Source organism: Giraffa tippelskirchi, chromosome 12, assembly GCF_054371585.1.
Source record: "Giraffa tippelskirchi isolate mGirTip1 chromosome 12, T2T-mGirTip1v1.2.pri, whole genome shotgun sequence".
Classification (NCBI taxonomy): domain Eukaryota; kingdom Metazoa; phylum Chordata; class Mammalia; order Artiodactyla; family Giraffidae; genus Giraffa; species Giraffa tippelskirchi.
Genome location: NC_137286.1, coordinates 75,226,035 through 75,242,340, shown reverse-complemented (window position 1 = coordinate 75,242,340; position 16,306 = coordinate 75,226,035). Strand labels below are relative to the sequence as shown.

At 36.0% G+C, this 16,306-nt stretch overlaps 1 protein-coding gene across 8 annotated transcripts in view; it reads right to left on the bottom strand.

The window, feature by feature from the left end:
• DIAPH3 (diaphanous related formin 3) overlaps positions 1–16,306 on the bottom strand; it is a 543,512-nt gene that overhangs the window by 194,653 nt on the left and 332,553 nt on the right. For 4 of the 8 annotated variants that reach the window (XM_081551711.1, XM_081551713.1, XM_081551707.1 and 1 more), the window contains one exon: positions 12,449–12,613. In XM_081551711.1, the coding sequence (XP_081407837.1) occupies positions 12,449–12,613 (165 nt within the window). Of the gene's footprint in view, positions 1–12,448; positions 12,635–16,306 lie in introns of all 8 variants that reach the window. The other 4 variants (XM_081551708.1, XM_081551712.1, XM_081551706.1 and 1 more) reach the window with 2 other exon arrangements.

Below are 16,306 nucleotides of genomic sequence, written 5' to 3'. Positions count from 1 at the left end.
TTATCTATCTCATCAATCTTTTCAATTCTGGCCTGTAAATTTCTTATACTATGCTTTCTCTTTTTAGTATATTTTATATCTAGAGTTATATTCTTTTTTATATTTTCAATACTCTTTTTTCTTTATTCAATCTCTTCAGAAGTTTAACTTGTCTTTCCAAAATAACCACATTTTGGTTTTTAAAAATTCTCTAAAGTCATTTTTCTCCCTTCATTTCCTTCTGTTTTTTTCCCCTGGATTGTATAATTGTTTATAAATTTCTCAAGTCAGATGCTTAGTTTATTAACTTTGCCTTTCTGATATTTTATTTTTTTAATTTACTTATTTTTTAATTGAAGGATAATTGCTTTACAGAATTTTGTTGTTTTCTGTCAAACTTCAAGATGAATCAGCCATAGGTATAACATATATCCCCTCCCTTCTGAACCTCCCTCCCATCTCCCTCCCCATCCCACCTCTCTAGGTTGATACAGAGCCCCTGTTTGAGTTTCCTGAGCCATACAGCAAATTCCCCTTGGCTATCTATTTTACATATGCTAATGTAAGTTTCCATGTTACTCTCTGCATTGAATACAAAGACTCGGATATAAATTTCTTTATATCACTTTTTGTGCCCCACAAATTCTGATTTATTTTAAACACTGTTCTGGTCTATTTTTGTCTATGATTTCTTCCTTGATACATGAGCTACTTAGTATGCTTTTAGACTGTTTTCTAAGTGGTTTTAAAACATCACTCTTTTAAATTTTATTTCACATTTCATATTATTGTGGTCAAGGAACAAAGCTGAAATTTAGAAATTTATTAAAATTATTTCAAATCTCTTGGAGAAGGAAATGGAAACCCACTCTAGTATTCTTGCTGGAGAATCCCATGGACAGAGGAGCCTGGTTGGCTGCAGTCCATGGGGTCAGAGAGAGTCAGACACAACTAAAATGACTCAGCATGCACACATTTCAGATCTCTAGTATATGATAAACTTGATAAAAGAGCCACTTGTGATTGAGAAGAATATGTGTTCTTTAATTGCTGGGTGGGGTTCCATATACATGTATAATTGAATTGTTTAAAGCTCCCATGTCTTTAGTAATATGTTTATGTTTGACTCATCTGTAAGTCTATGGGGTCACACAGAATCAGACACGACTGAAGCGACTTAACAACAGCAGCAGCAGCGTCTGTCAGAGAACTTTGTTGTTGTCCAACATAATGCTATATCTGTCAACTTATTGCTATAGTTTGTCATATTTTACATGTCTGCCTTGGTACCATGTTATCATGCACAGGCAAGTTTTGAACTGTATCTTTCTGGTGAGTTAAGCTTTTTATCGTCATGAAGTAATATTCCCTTAAGCCTATTTTATGTTTTTCATTTCTTACACTATTTCTTCTATTTGTTCTGCTTTATCTATGCTCCTTTTAGACATTTTTGTGTGTTTGTTTTACTTCATGTATCTTTCTTAATCCATTTCTCCTCCTCCAGTTTGGAACTTACACTATTTTTTACTGGCTATACTTGTAATTTTATCACACAAATTAACAAAGTTTCAAGTTAATAGATATTTTGACCTCCCTTCTTCCTCTTTGAACAATACAGAGAATATAAATATCTGAATTCCAAACACTATCTCTTTCAATTTACTTAACAATTTGTCCAGTTAAGCTCTATCCCATTCTCTGCAAAAGGAACTACACATTGTTTTATTGTATACTTATTGCTATATATTTAGTTTCATGGTAGGTATGCCCTCTTGTCTCTCAATTTTTTCCTTAAAAAGACTCTGCTTCTCGAAATGTATCCTTCAGAGCAGGGGTGAGCAAACTACAATTCTTGCATCAGTTATATATTTTTATGAATAGAGTCTTATTGGAACATAGCCACACATATTCATTTATCTACTGCCCATGGCTGTTTTTGCAAGCTATAGCAGAGGTGAGTAGTTCCAACAGAGATTCTATGACCTGCATGTACTTGCTATCTGATCATCAAAAAGTCTGCCAAGCTCTGCTCTAGAAGGTCTTTTAACAAAGGGATATTCACAGGAAACATCTTTATTATTAAACTGTAATTAGTTTAATTTTGTCCTTGTTCTATAAAGAGCTTATGCTGAATATCCCATTTTAAAAGAACTTTTTTCCTCAACACTTGAAAATATCTCAGTGTCTATTTGTTCCCATTTTTGCTAACAGAAAGTTATCTGCATTTAATTGTTGATGCACACCGATCATGTCTTTTCTGTCTGAATTTAAGATCTTGTCGTTTAGTGTTCTAAAGTTCCCCTACGATATTTTCTCAAGTGAATTTCATTTTATTCACCTGGCTTGGTATAGGTTGTGCTTCCTATTCTGCAGATACTTGATCTGGAAAACTCACAGCCATCATTTTGAATGTTGTCTTTCATTCATTCCTTTGAGTCTATCTGAGACATTTCATTGTACAAGGTGAAGACCTTCTACACCCTGTCTTCTGTTTCTTAACTATCTTATACACTTCTAATCTTAGTCTCTCCCTGGATTGTATTCTGGACAATCTCCTTAGAGCTAGTGTCTAATTCAGCATTTCTTTCTTCAGCAGAGTAGAGTTTGCTGTTTTGTTGTTGTAGATCAGTCATTCAGTCGTGTCAGGCTCTGTGACCCCATGCACTGCAGCCCACCAGGCTTCTCTGTCCTTCATTATTTCTTGGTCATTGCTCAAACTCATGTCCATTGAGTCGGTGATGCCATCCAGTTATCTCAACCTCTGTCGAATCCTTCTCCTCTTGCCCTCAATCCTTCCCAGCACCAGGGTCTTTTCCAATGAGTCAGCTCTTGGTATCAGGTGGCCAAACTATTGGAGCTTCAGCTTCAGCATCAGTTCTTCCAATGAATTTTCAGAGTTGATTGCTAATGAATATTCAGGTTGACTTCCAATGAATATTCAGGTGGGCAGTGACTGTAGTCATCCTCCACAGTGATTCTGGAGCCCAAGAAAAGAACATTTGCCACAGTTTTCATTGTTTCCCCATCTATTTGCCATGAAGTGATGGGACCGGATGCCATAATCTTAGTTTTCTGAATGTTGAGCTTTAAGCCAACTTTTTCACTCTCCTCTTTCATCTTCATCAAGAGGCTCTTCAGTTCCTCTTCACCTTCTGCCATAAGGGTGGTGTCATCTGCATATCTGAGGTTATTGATATTTCTCCCAGCAATCTTGATTCCACCCTGTGCTTCATCCAGCCCAGCGTTTCTCACAATGTACTCTGCATACAAGTTAAATAAGCAGGGTGACAATATACAGCCTTATCGTACTCCTTTCCCAATTTGGAACACCATGTCTGGTTCTAACTGTTGTTTCTTGAGAACTAGGCATACAGAGTTCTCAGGAGGCAGCTAAGGTGGTCTGGCATTCCCATCTCTTTAAGAATTTTCCACAGCTTGTGGTGATGCACACAGTCAAAGGCTTTAATGTAGTCAATGAAGCAGATGTTTTTCTGGAACTGTCTTGCTTTTTCTATGATCCACCCGATGTTTGCAATTTGATCTTTGGTTGCTCTGCCTTTTCTAAACCCAGCTTGTACATGTGGAACTTCTTGGTTCATGTACTGTTGAAGCCTAGGTTGAAGGATTTTGAGCATAAACTTGACAGTAGGTGAAATGTGTGTCTGCTATTTAATGCATGTTTAATTTCAACCATCATACTTCCATTTTCTTAAATTTGATTTGGTTCTTTTTCAAACCTACTTGGTCATCTTTGGTAATCTTCAGTTTCTCTCTTTAATTTCAGCTGATATTTCCTTAAACATTTTACAAACTGTAATTCAATATGTGGAGTCTCAGGGTTCTTACAGGATCATTTTACCATACAACCCCTTGTTTCTTTATGTGTTTGTTGATTGTGATTAAATGCTCTTATTTGATTAAACTTAATTTGTGAGAATCTTGAGAATCTAAATTATAACTGCCTCTTGCACAGACCTTTTGTTTCTATAAAGAATCAGGTATCATTTGTAACCTGTATAAGTTTAATTTCCTTATGTCCTGGTCTTTGTGTATATTTCTTATTTGATGTACTTACCCTGCATTTAGCCCTGGTTTTAATCTTGGTTTTCCCCTTTGTGTATCTATGCTCAACGTATAACTTTTAGCACTGCTCTTTTCTCCTTAATTCTTTTTACTCTCAGAGATTTCTCTTACTTTCACACGATACAGCCATGGTTTAGAATGCTTTGTTGAACTGTGGTGAGATGAACCTTTAAGAATCCCTATTACCATACTGTGAAAAGCAAAGTCCTTAAAAATGAGTTCTCACAGAAGGCTGACCAATACATAGATCTTTACTTCTTAAATACTTTCGTATAAGGCAGCAGTTCTTTGACACTCCCCTGGGTACCTTATACATTATGTTTTAGAATGTAAAGGTAAACAACTTAACACTGCATACCCATATAAAATGACTCCTAGGCAGGCACTCAGAAAGTTTCCTGAATGGAAACAATGTCTTTAAAAATACAATAAGTATGATATTTCACTGCTTTCAGAAATTATTTTTAAAAATCTGAGCTTATTGCTGTATACTCTAGAGCATACTGGTTAGAAGGCAGAAATCTTAAGTCATATTGTCTTTGTTTGAAACTCCACCTGGCACTAAATAGCTGTGTGACTTCTATCTCAGTTTCCTCTTCAGTAAAATGGGCAAAATAATATTTACTTTGAAAGTGAAAGTAAAGTTGCTCAGTCGTGTCCGACTCTTTGAGACCCCATGGACTGTTGCCCACTCAGGCTCCTCAGTCTATGGAAAGTTCCAGGAAAGAGTATTGGAGTGGGTTGCCATTTCCTTCTCCAGGGATCTTCCCAACCTAGGGATTGAACCTGGGTCTCCCGCACTGCAGGCAGACGCTTTACCGTCTGAGCCACCAGGGAAGCCTCTAATATTTACTTTATGGGGATATTATAAGAATTACATAAATTAATACATGAAAATGGTTCACAGAAGTGCCTGACACACAGTAGCCCTTTTATAAATGTAAGTGCCTATTCCTACTATTACTAGTAATATTATATTATTACAAACTTATAAAATTATTTTCATTATTACTATATCATTAACCAAATACCTCAAACACACAATTATTTATCCAGCAACAACTCAAGGAAGAGCCACTTTCCAGCTTACATCGTTTACATGTTTTTATCAAGAAAATGGGCTAATGCCAGTTTTCACAGATCTTATGAGAATTATGGGAGAAGGCAATGGCACCCCACTCCAGTACTCTTGCCTGGAAAATCCCATGGACAGAGGAGCCTGGTAGGCTACAGTTCATGGGGTCGCTAAGAGTCAGACATGACTGAGTGACTTCACTTTCACTTTTCCCTTTCATGCACTGGAGAAGGAAATGGCAACCCACTCCAGTATTCTTGCCTGGAGAATCCCAGGGACGGCGGAGCCTGGTGGGCTGCCGTCTATGGGGTCACACAGAGTCGGACACGACTGAGGCGACTTAGCAGCAGCATGAGAATTATAAATTCCTTCCATCTAGAGATGTTGGAATATGGACATGGAGTTGATAGGAATACCATTAAAGCATGCACACAACACAGTTGGATTACTTGGCAGGGAAAATAAAGAGGTGAATTAAACATGGAAGTCAGATGTATTCCTGACCTCAAGTCTAGCTATTTACCACTAAAGATTTAATTCTTATATATATGAATTACACTTACACATATACTTTATGGGGATACTGTAATAATTAAATGAATTAATACACGTAAATGGCTTACAGAAGTGCCCAGCATACACACACACACAAACACTCACATTGTTTTTAATACTCTAATATACTTTATGAGATTTTTTTTTTTTCCTGGAAGAGTTTAGTTTTCTGTGCTTTCCCCCAAAATTCCTCACTTAAAATTTGGTATTTTTGATAAGTTAACATAAAACATTGCTGCTACTGCTAAGTCGCTTCAGTCGTGTCCAACTCTGTGCAACCCCAAAGACGGCAGCCCACCAGGCTCCGCTGTTCCTGGGATTCTCAAGGCAAAAATACTGGAGTGGGTTGCCATGTCCTTCTCCAATGCATGAAAGTGAAAAGTGAAAGTGAAGTCGCTCAGTTGTGTCCAACTATTCATGACTCCATGGACTGCAGCCCGCCAGGCTCCTCCATCCATGGGATTTTCCAGGCAAGAGTACTGGAGTTGGGTGCCACTGCCTTCTCCGTAAAACACTGCCCAATAATACAATTAATAATTGCTTTATTTTCCCCCAAAAGTAAAATTTTTTAAATTTATTTTTAGTTGGAGAGTAATTGCTTTACAATATGGTGTTGATTTCTACGTTACTCCAACACAGTCAGCCATAGGTATACATATGTCCCCTCCGTTTTGAACCTCCCTCCCACCTCACACCTCAGTCCACCCCTCTAGGTTGTCACAGAGCTACAGTTTGAGTTTCCTGTGCAAATTTTAAAAAATCAATGTGCCTATTACCCTCTCTTCAAAAAGCCTAAGAAATAGTATATACACCAAATAGGCCTTTACTTGACAAACATATGTCTTATTTATAAGATAAAAGTGTACTAAAATATAAAATTTTAAGTACACAAGGAGACTTGCACAGATCCTGACTTTATGATTTTATTTCTCTATTTGATTGTTGCCATTTAAATAGTTTAATCTGCCCACCTCAACACTGTTCAACACAAGATAATTTCTTATATATTTTTATAACAGAAAATTCATGGAAATTTTATTAAATAAAAAAAGTTATAAATATCTTCTTGTTCAGAGTTATATTCATTTCAACATTAATGGATATTTAAGCTATGTAAGCCAGGGATTTCTTAGTATAGTTTTTACTAAATTCAAAAATCTTTTCTTCTTGCCTAAGTGTTCAATTTTGTCTCAAGTCCCTAAAATGAGATAAGACTAACTGAATTTAAATCTGCATGCTTTTCAGAGAGATGGGTATTAGGACTATGAAGACACAGGCTAATTTTCTCGAAGTAAACAATCATAGAAGAGTCCAGTACATTCCCACTAAATGCTTGTTAGGATTTTACTTAACCTTAAGAAGAGGCAATGTTCAGCTATATGGCATGACTGCTTCCTAGAAATTCTTTATGACTACCTTAAAAATGCATTCCTGTACTCTTACTTATATGCAACATGAAAGAAAAAAATTAGATAATTAATACCAGTCAAAAAAGCCCCTAAGGATATAAAAGGTATGTGATCTAAGTATCAGCTTTCCATCAAAATTATTTTTTAACTAAATAGATTATAACTACTTCATGAAAAACAAGTTTATTCTTAGAAACCTCTATTTGCAATAATTACAAGGTAGATGCTTTAGAAAGGCATCTAGAATGACAGTAAAAATTAATCAAGCTATGTCCTCTGGTACTACCAAATCCAATTTAAAAATGTTATCAATGAGAACTGGGAAGCATGATATTCTGGCACCAAAATTTCATCATCTTAACATTCACGACAAGGTGTTATAAGTTGAACTTTCCACGACCTGTGAAACTTATGAAAATAGAAACCTATCCTTTGAGAATGTCCCAAAGGATGTACAGGTGCTTATGATTAAACAGTTTTAGCTTCAAGTTGTTCTTTGTTGTAAAGTCAGTCTCAAATGAAACATCAAATTACATGTTAACGCATTAGGGACTTAATGTTACTGGCCTTTCATAATTGTGCTATGAGTTTGTTTGCAATTCCTTCAGGCACTTTCTAAAATTTTCAAATAAATGAGATTTTTCAAACTATTCAACAACGTATTTAATAAATAAATAATGAAATGTTCATAATTAAATTTTCCCAAAGTAGAATTTGATTTTTCCATTAAATATGTCTTCTTCCCTTGTATTTGCAAGTGATATACTATAAATATATTCTTTTAATATCCCAATCATAAGGCCAAATAAAGCCACGACTAGACACAAGACAGCAGCCATGAGGAAGAGTGTTTAGAGACAGCCTGTGGACAGGATAGACTTTTTTTAAACTATTGCTAATCGGTTCTTCAGGGAAATCATCCAGTCAAAACCCAGCAACTTTCATGTAAACCTGGTAATGTTTAAACATAACATAAAAAGTAGCCTTAAGCCAAGTGTTTTTTTTTCCCCTCCTTCTCTCTCTTTGCTCAGAACATGGAAGACCAGCATATTTAACGTACAAAGAATATGCTGCTTTATTCACTTTCATTTGTGGTACGCTAGTTAAATGCTATCTTTTCAATTACGTGAGTTAATATACTTATTATGATGTATCAGCTATTTGAGTCCTTTTTTCCCCATTATCAATTGTCATTCTTATTACTGTATAAAAATAATCTAGTCTTTCTAGATTAAGAAGATGCAGTACATATATAACGGAGAAGGCAATGGCACCCCACTCCAGTACTCTTGCTTGGAAAATCCCATGGATGGAGGAGCCTGGTAGGCTACAGTCCATGGGGTTGCTAAGAGTCGGACATGACTGAGCAACTTCACTTTCACTTTTCCCATTCATGCACTGGAGAAGGAAATGGCAACTCACTCCAGTATTCTTGCCTGGAGAATCCCAGGGATGGCGGAGCCTGGTGGGCTGCCGTCTACAGGGTCACACAGAGTCGGACACGACTGAAGCGACTTAGCAGCAGCAGCAGTACATATATAAAAAGGAATATTACTCAGCTTTTAAAAAGAATGAAATAATGTCATTTGCAGAAACATGGATGGACCTAGACAGTGGCACAAAGTAAGTCAGAAGGAGAAGGAGAAATATCATAGGACATCTCTTACATGTGGAGTCAGCAATGATATAAATGCACTTACTTACAGACACACAGACGCAGAGAACAAACTTATGGTTGTCAGGGGAGAGGGAGAGTCAAGAGGCCTGGGAAGGTCATGCACACATTGCTATATTCATAATGGATAAACAGCAAGGACCTACTGTATAGCACATGGAACTCTATTCAATGTTATTGCCTGCCTGGATGGGAGGGGGACGGGTGGGAGATGGATTCATGTACATGTATGGCTGAGTTCCTTCACTCTTCACTTGAAACTGCTGCTGCTAAGTCGCTTCAGTCGTGTCCGACTCTGTGTGACCCCATACACGGCAGCCCACCAGGCTCCGCCGTCCCTGGGATTCTCCAGGCAAGAACACTGGAGTGGGTTGCCATTTCCTTCTCCAATGCGTGAAAGTGAAAAGTGAAAGTGAAGTCGCTCAGTCGTGTCTGACTCTTAGCGACCCCATGGACTGCAGCCTACCAGGCTCCTCCATCCATGGGATGCAAAAGCAATTGTAGTTTTGCATTGCTGTACTTTGCTGTTTGATATTAGAATACATTCTTAAATAAATCTGATTACATTATTTAAAAAAATTATCTAGTCTTTACTTTATGAGATATTATTTCAGTAAACAAAATATTTAAAATGTAACAGATACATTAATACAAATCACCAGTAATTTACTCATACAGAATCTGTCAGTCAAATGCATTTATTACCCCACTGAGCAATGCACAGTAAGAAAAAATCTTTTAAGTAAAGAGAAAAGTTAAGCCAATTAATCTAGGTGTAATTGAGAAAAAAGATTAGAAGAACATAACAGTATTCATTTTCAAGTTGCAAACCCAAATATTCAGCACCTGGAACTGATCTAATTCTTTAAATAAACAGATACTAAAGGATAAGAATAAAAGAAGATCCAATAGAATATTTATTTTGTTCTAGGTTTGGAGCTTTATACTTCTAAGTATGATCTCGGAATAACAATAGTCCAATGAAGGTAATTTTCAAATTGTATCCCCACCAAAATCAGGATAGAAGACACTTCCTATTAGAAATACATAAGCTGGCTCGACAACCAATACCAGGAACTTCACATGAATTTCTTCTCTCTGATAAACTATAACAAGTCCATCTTCAAGATTTTAGGAACACATAGAAAATGCTTAGTGCCCTTGGAGTTCCTGCTGGTCACCTACTTGATCTATACAGTAATCATCAGAAAGGATATTTAGTGTTAACAAAAATCATTTCTGGGTAATTTAAATGAGTTGGCAAAATGAGATTTGCTCTAGCTGTCCTATATACAAAAATTTTACACTAAAAATATTTTCTCATTGGATGATTTCATTTTTGTTCAGCAAATCACTACTTTAGTCTTAGTATTCATTGGAAAGATAAGTTGTATTTAATCAACAAAAGCAGCAGGACAAAATGAGTCACAACTGATTTTATATTTGCTTACTACGCAGTACCTTTCAATCACATGAAACAAAATTCAACTTAAAGTCTGAAAAAAGATAAAAGATAAATCTTTAACTAGATGAAACATAACTTTTACAAAATTATAGACATAATTTAATGACAGAGCTATTGATTGAAAATAGGTAGCTATTTATTTATTAGATCTAACACAGATGAGGAATTAGAGGTGATTCAAAACCATACAATACGGACTTGGTCTCTTTCTTCATTTGTCAAAGTGGGGGTCAGAAACAGCAAAAGGATGCCGAGTTATCATGAAGACTGGCTGATATAATATATGTAAGGCATTTGGAAAAATATCTTGGTCATAGAAAATATCCAGTATCTGATGGGTATTGTTATTTCACAATTTTATGCACAATTGTGTCATGGATCCTCAAGACCACCCTCAGGTTTGATCATCTGTCGGAAGGAGCCACAGAACTCGGAAACGTTGTCACACTCACGGCTACAGTTTCTCACAGGGAAAGGATACAGAGTAAAATCACAGTTGTCTTCTCCCAGGAGGGCTTCATTATCCCAGCACCAATGTGTCACAACACATGTGATATGACGTACTGCCCAGAAGTGAAGTTCAGCCAAGCCTTGATACCGAGAGGTATTGAGGAGGTCAGTCATGCAGACCAGAATGCAGAGCTCCAGCATGAATGACCTTGGCCCTCAGTCTTCAACACCACACAGGATGAGCTGGCACAGTGTGGCTCAAGGCCCCGGGTGAACAAAAACAAGTGTTCACAATAAACCACATTTTTTTTGTATAACTATCTAGCTTGGCCCAAGATCCCAGGTATACAAAAACTGCTTCATTGGGCAGGATATTCCAAGAGTTTACAGTTGTTCTCCCCAGAGCCAGTCAAGGACCAGCAATTTCTTTGAAATGTGCAGGGTTTGAGTATCTCAAGTCTACTGAGTTAACCCTTCATGGCATAATAATTTATTAAGCAACTACCATGTACCAAGAGCTGTGATAAATACTTATCTCATTTAGTATTTAAATACTCCCATGAGAAAAGAATTAACATTCCCTTTTACAAATATGGAAACTGAGGCTCGAGAATGTTAAAAATATTTATAGTCATATAACTAGTGTGGAATCCAAACCCTGCTCTCCCAAACTGCAAAGCCTTTGCTATTTCTACTAAGCCATGTTGAGTCATAAAACATAAAAATTAAAGTAGCATATTATGCAGTATATCACACATATAGGCACATAGTAAGTATATCTAATAGTCAAAGTCATTTCTGCTAGTGAAAACATAATTTTGAAAAACACTGTGAATTTATGGAGGAAATAAACTAGACTTGTGAACCAATTTTCATTTAAAATACTGAGTTTTTATTGAAAGGCTATCTAGTCATAACCAGGTGATTATAACTAAGTCCAATAAATTCAGCAATAAAGCTTTCCTGAAATTAAAAATAAATTCAACCTTCTTTAAATTCAACCTTTTTTTTTTCTTTACACCTCAAAAGTTTTTAATCCCCATAAACATTTGCTGAAACACAAAAGTGACTCACCTATCTATTACAAACAATGTAATTTTTCATTGTAGAAATGAAAATGTATCACCAGTTTCCCTAGGGAGACAGCAATGCTTTTTTACTTTAATATGTGTGTGGGTTTTTTCCCCCATTTAATCAGCTGATGCTTTTCAAAAGATCTTTTTAATGCCTAAATGAAAGGATTCCACATCAGAGACCTGACCTCCCTATTAAAGCATCTAAAGGAAACCCTAGGAACGTAAAATTCATTCAAAGGCAAATCGCAGGTAGCTTATTGTACAATGCATTAAGAAAAGAAAAGGGAAAAAAAGCGTCATAAAAACTGTACAGAATTTGGTGAAATTATACCACAAAAATAAAAACTGATCTTAAGCATAAAGAAACAAATTCAGAGCCAAAACCTTATTACCAAAGTGCTTTGTAATTAGCCAGGAGGGGAGTCTTTATGAAAAACTTCACAATTTGTCACTTTTTCAATCAAAATTTCTGATTACAACTTAATGTTGGGAAGGCCAAAAAGAGAACAAAATACACATTTTTCAATAGATTTAAAAATCTAAAAATTTTAAAGCTAACTTTCAAGATCAGAAAAGGTAAGTTTTACTACAGACAACAGGAGTAGAATGAATTACTAAACAGTAAATGAAGTAATATAGATATAAGCACTTTTAAAAATCAAATGAAGATTTTTAACATACCATGAACATAGTTTTGAAGTTATTCAAATCAGTCAAGAAGTCTTCTATGGACACCTTCTTCACATCGATGGCATAGTACGCCATTATATTCTGGTATAACTTGTCCATGTTTTCATGTAATTTTGAAAGTTTCTCATATTGTTCTTTTGCACTGATAACAAAGCTGTATATTACAGTTAAGGTACTCTGAAGTTTACAAAGAAATGTTTTAGGGGAAAAAAAAAATCCTTAAGTCATATGTTTTAATTGTTAGCCATTATCACTCATCTCCAAAATGCCAAAACTAGCCGTAACAGTTAACCGTTCTTACAATTCATTCCATACTGTAGTGATGAAATCTTCAGTGTGATTCCTAATTAACAGTGGTAAAACAATCAGAAAAGTTAAATATTTATATATTTACAATTGGGTTCAAGGATATTTTTCTCCTAATTTGCCTATCTTATCACATCTCACAATATGATTTAAAATTATAGTTCAGTAGTTTCAATGATATTCAAATGTCTCCTTATACTTTTTAAAAATCTAGATCATAATAGTACTAGTGGTCAATGCATTTATATCTAGTATCATCTTTAATCCTTGGATGAACAAAAGATTTTGTATACTAAAATCACAAAATCATAAGCAATTATAATAATACATACATGTATCTCCATAAACTGTGTCTTGTGAAACATATTTGTGAAATGCTGTAGGTGAAGTCAATTTATGTAAGTAGAAATCACATTTGAAACGCATTCAGGAAATATCATTACATGGAACTTATGGTGATTCATTTGTAATGTGCAGTAAGCATCCCTTTATTTACCTAGTAAGTTCAGAAATCAACGTTGGTTCATTTATTCAATCTATAAACTAAAATTTATGTCCCAAATAGAGACTATATCCACATGGATTATTTATATAGCCTCAACTCCTGTCTAAAACAAGAATCATTTTCTGCCTTTGCTTGTCCACACCTAACGTTCTAAGCTCAGTTCAATTCTTCCTCTTCCATGAAGCCCCCTTCTCTAATCTCTGCAACTAAGAGTGATCACTTGTTCCCCTCAGTGCACAGAACCTACAGTCCACTGTACTCTGTGCAATGAAGTTCTTTGTTTGTCCTCCTAGTAGTGCTTTGTTCTTGCCTTCCCGGGTGGCTCACACGGTAAAGGGTCTGCCTGCAATGCGGGAGACCTGGATTCAATCTCTGGGTCGGGAAGATCCCCTGGAGGAGGAAATGGCAACCCAGTCCAATATTCTTGCCTGGAAAATCCCATGGACGGAGGAGCCTGGCGGGCTACAGTCCACGGGGTCACAAAGAGTTGGACACGACTGAGCAACTTCACTCGCTCACACCTGCCACATTTGGGGGGCTGATCACCTGTGACTGTCTGCCCTTTGTCTAGATGCTGTATTAAGTCAAATCATTTGCAACTGTATTGGTGCTGATGACTAATTTCACTCTACTGTCATCACTCCTAAATTGTGGTAGGAAAGATAAGAAGTCTCCAAAGTCTCATGTGAGAGGATATGTAATATATATGACTAATTCGCAAGTTGTATGGAAGAAATCAACACAACACTGTAAAGCAATTTTCCTCCCATTACAAAACAAATTTTTTAAAAAGCTGGATATAAATCATGGAACTCTTCATAAAATCATGCATATATACATTCACACACACACACAAACACATACAATTTGGATGTAATGTTATGAGCTAACAGAGTTCCTAAAAAGTAGTTACCCTGGACAACAGGTTGCACTACATGGAGGGTATTCCTAATTGTATGTTCTATAGTTACTCCTATTTTGCCTCAGAATGACTTATAAGGCTTTCAGGTTTTTGATTTTTTATTTATTTTTTATTGGAGGACAACTGTTTTATAATATTGAGTTGGTTTCTGCCATACACCAACATGAATCAGCCATAGGTAATAACGGGTACTAATAGTTTTTTTTCTAATACCTAGGAATATGCTCATTCACAAGAATCAGCTTGGTAAATAAGTTCAAATAAAGCCCTATTATTCAATAACACTTCTTAGATTTTCAGGTAAGAATCAAGAGTTAATAAAATATCAGAAATATGCCTGGACATACTTAATAAAAATAGCAAAATTCCATTAAATGATGTGAAAGAGGATCAAGAGCCAAAACCATGGAAATTACATGGTCTTGTTCCAACAGCTAGAGAGTTTTAAATATTCTTATCATTGTTATCTGTACAATAATTTGCTCCCAAAGGAAATGAAGTAGAACTTTAAATAGTGGAATTACCCCCCAAAATGGTAAAATTGTGATTGAATTGCAACGATGTTGGAAATAGCCAAATAAATTCTCAGAAGTATAAAATGACTCTGATAGAACGGAATAAAGAGCTACTTTAATGAGGCTAGTGATGGGTACTGTCTCATTAAGAGATGGCAGAACCTTCAGATTAAAAAAAAAATCATCATCTGAAAGAAAAAGCAAACACAGGTGTTCTCATGCCAATTGTTGAACTCCAGTTAGAAATTAATGCCCATAATTGTAGTAGTAACAAGGCTTTATTTTTTCCCCAGCCAGTCCTATATTTATAAAGAGCTTTATAAAGAGAAAGCGAGTTATTCAATAAAAGATTGATAAAATTCATTACAGAAATATTGATATATCTCCAATTACATGGTATGTTTGTGAAATCTGTTTTCTTTACCTTTACTAAGACTAAGGCAATATTCTTATGAACTTCTACTTGACCCTGTGGAATTTTCCCATTTGAAAGGTACATGAGAACCAGATCTGTGTTCACACACATCGAACAACATACATTTAGTTTTGGCCAATTGAATAGTCAGCCTGAGATTTGGGATTTAAGCAAGTTCTGTTCATTTCCAAGCAATACGGCACAAATACATTCTATCTTTATTAGCATATTATTGCACCTCCTCACCAAAGATACCTTTTACTTCCATTAATCACCTTACAAGGATCAGCTTCAACCGGTCCTACACATCTAACACCTTTGATAGATCTTCTTAATCACCCTGGACCCAGATGGCCAGGCAGCCAGCTCATCTGCAAGTCCTCACTGAGCCCCACTGAGGACGTCTCTTCCAGGCACAATGGAGAACAGTGGCTAACAGGGCAGGCAAAGTTGCCATCTCCATGAAACATGCATTCCAGAGAGTGGTTACAGATAATAAATAAATGAATGAGATATTCAGACAGTAATAAGGATGATAAAAACAAACGTTTGTGTGTGATGTTGTACAGAGTGAAAGAGCCTAACTTGTGCTGGGTAGTGAGGGAGCTCCTGGCTGAGAAAGTGACAGTGACTGAGGCATGCCTGTCAAGCTCAACATAGTGAATATAGCAAGACCTCTGCGAAGGAAGAGATCACTATAGACCTGAGGATGGACCGAGGACGAAGAGCAGGATATTTTAACCCAAGTCTTTAAAGTTTGTTGAGAATGTGTGAAATGGAAAACAAGTGAGAGAAAGCAGGAAAAACAAAGGAGGAAAGAACTCTAATTTACAACAAAAAATCTGCTCTTACAAATCACTCAATTACCTAACTTCCCACTCTTGCAAATGGACCATGTATTATGCAAGTTTACATTTCACTCATTCCACTGTTCCATTTTACTTCCTAATCACACTTCAATTAAATTAAAATGTACTAAATTGCTTTACCAGAAAAATTCTGTGCTTTATGCAGTGTGAAATATAGATATAAGTAAAATGCAAGTCTTCCTCTCAAGGAATTTATTGGGACAGTTTTAGCATCTACCTAGTAATTTCTGGAGTGTCCAAAATATTGTTATACAGTGGGACAGCAAAAAAGAAAATGTGAAAATAAAGTGTGATTACAAAGAATAAATTTAAAGACT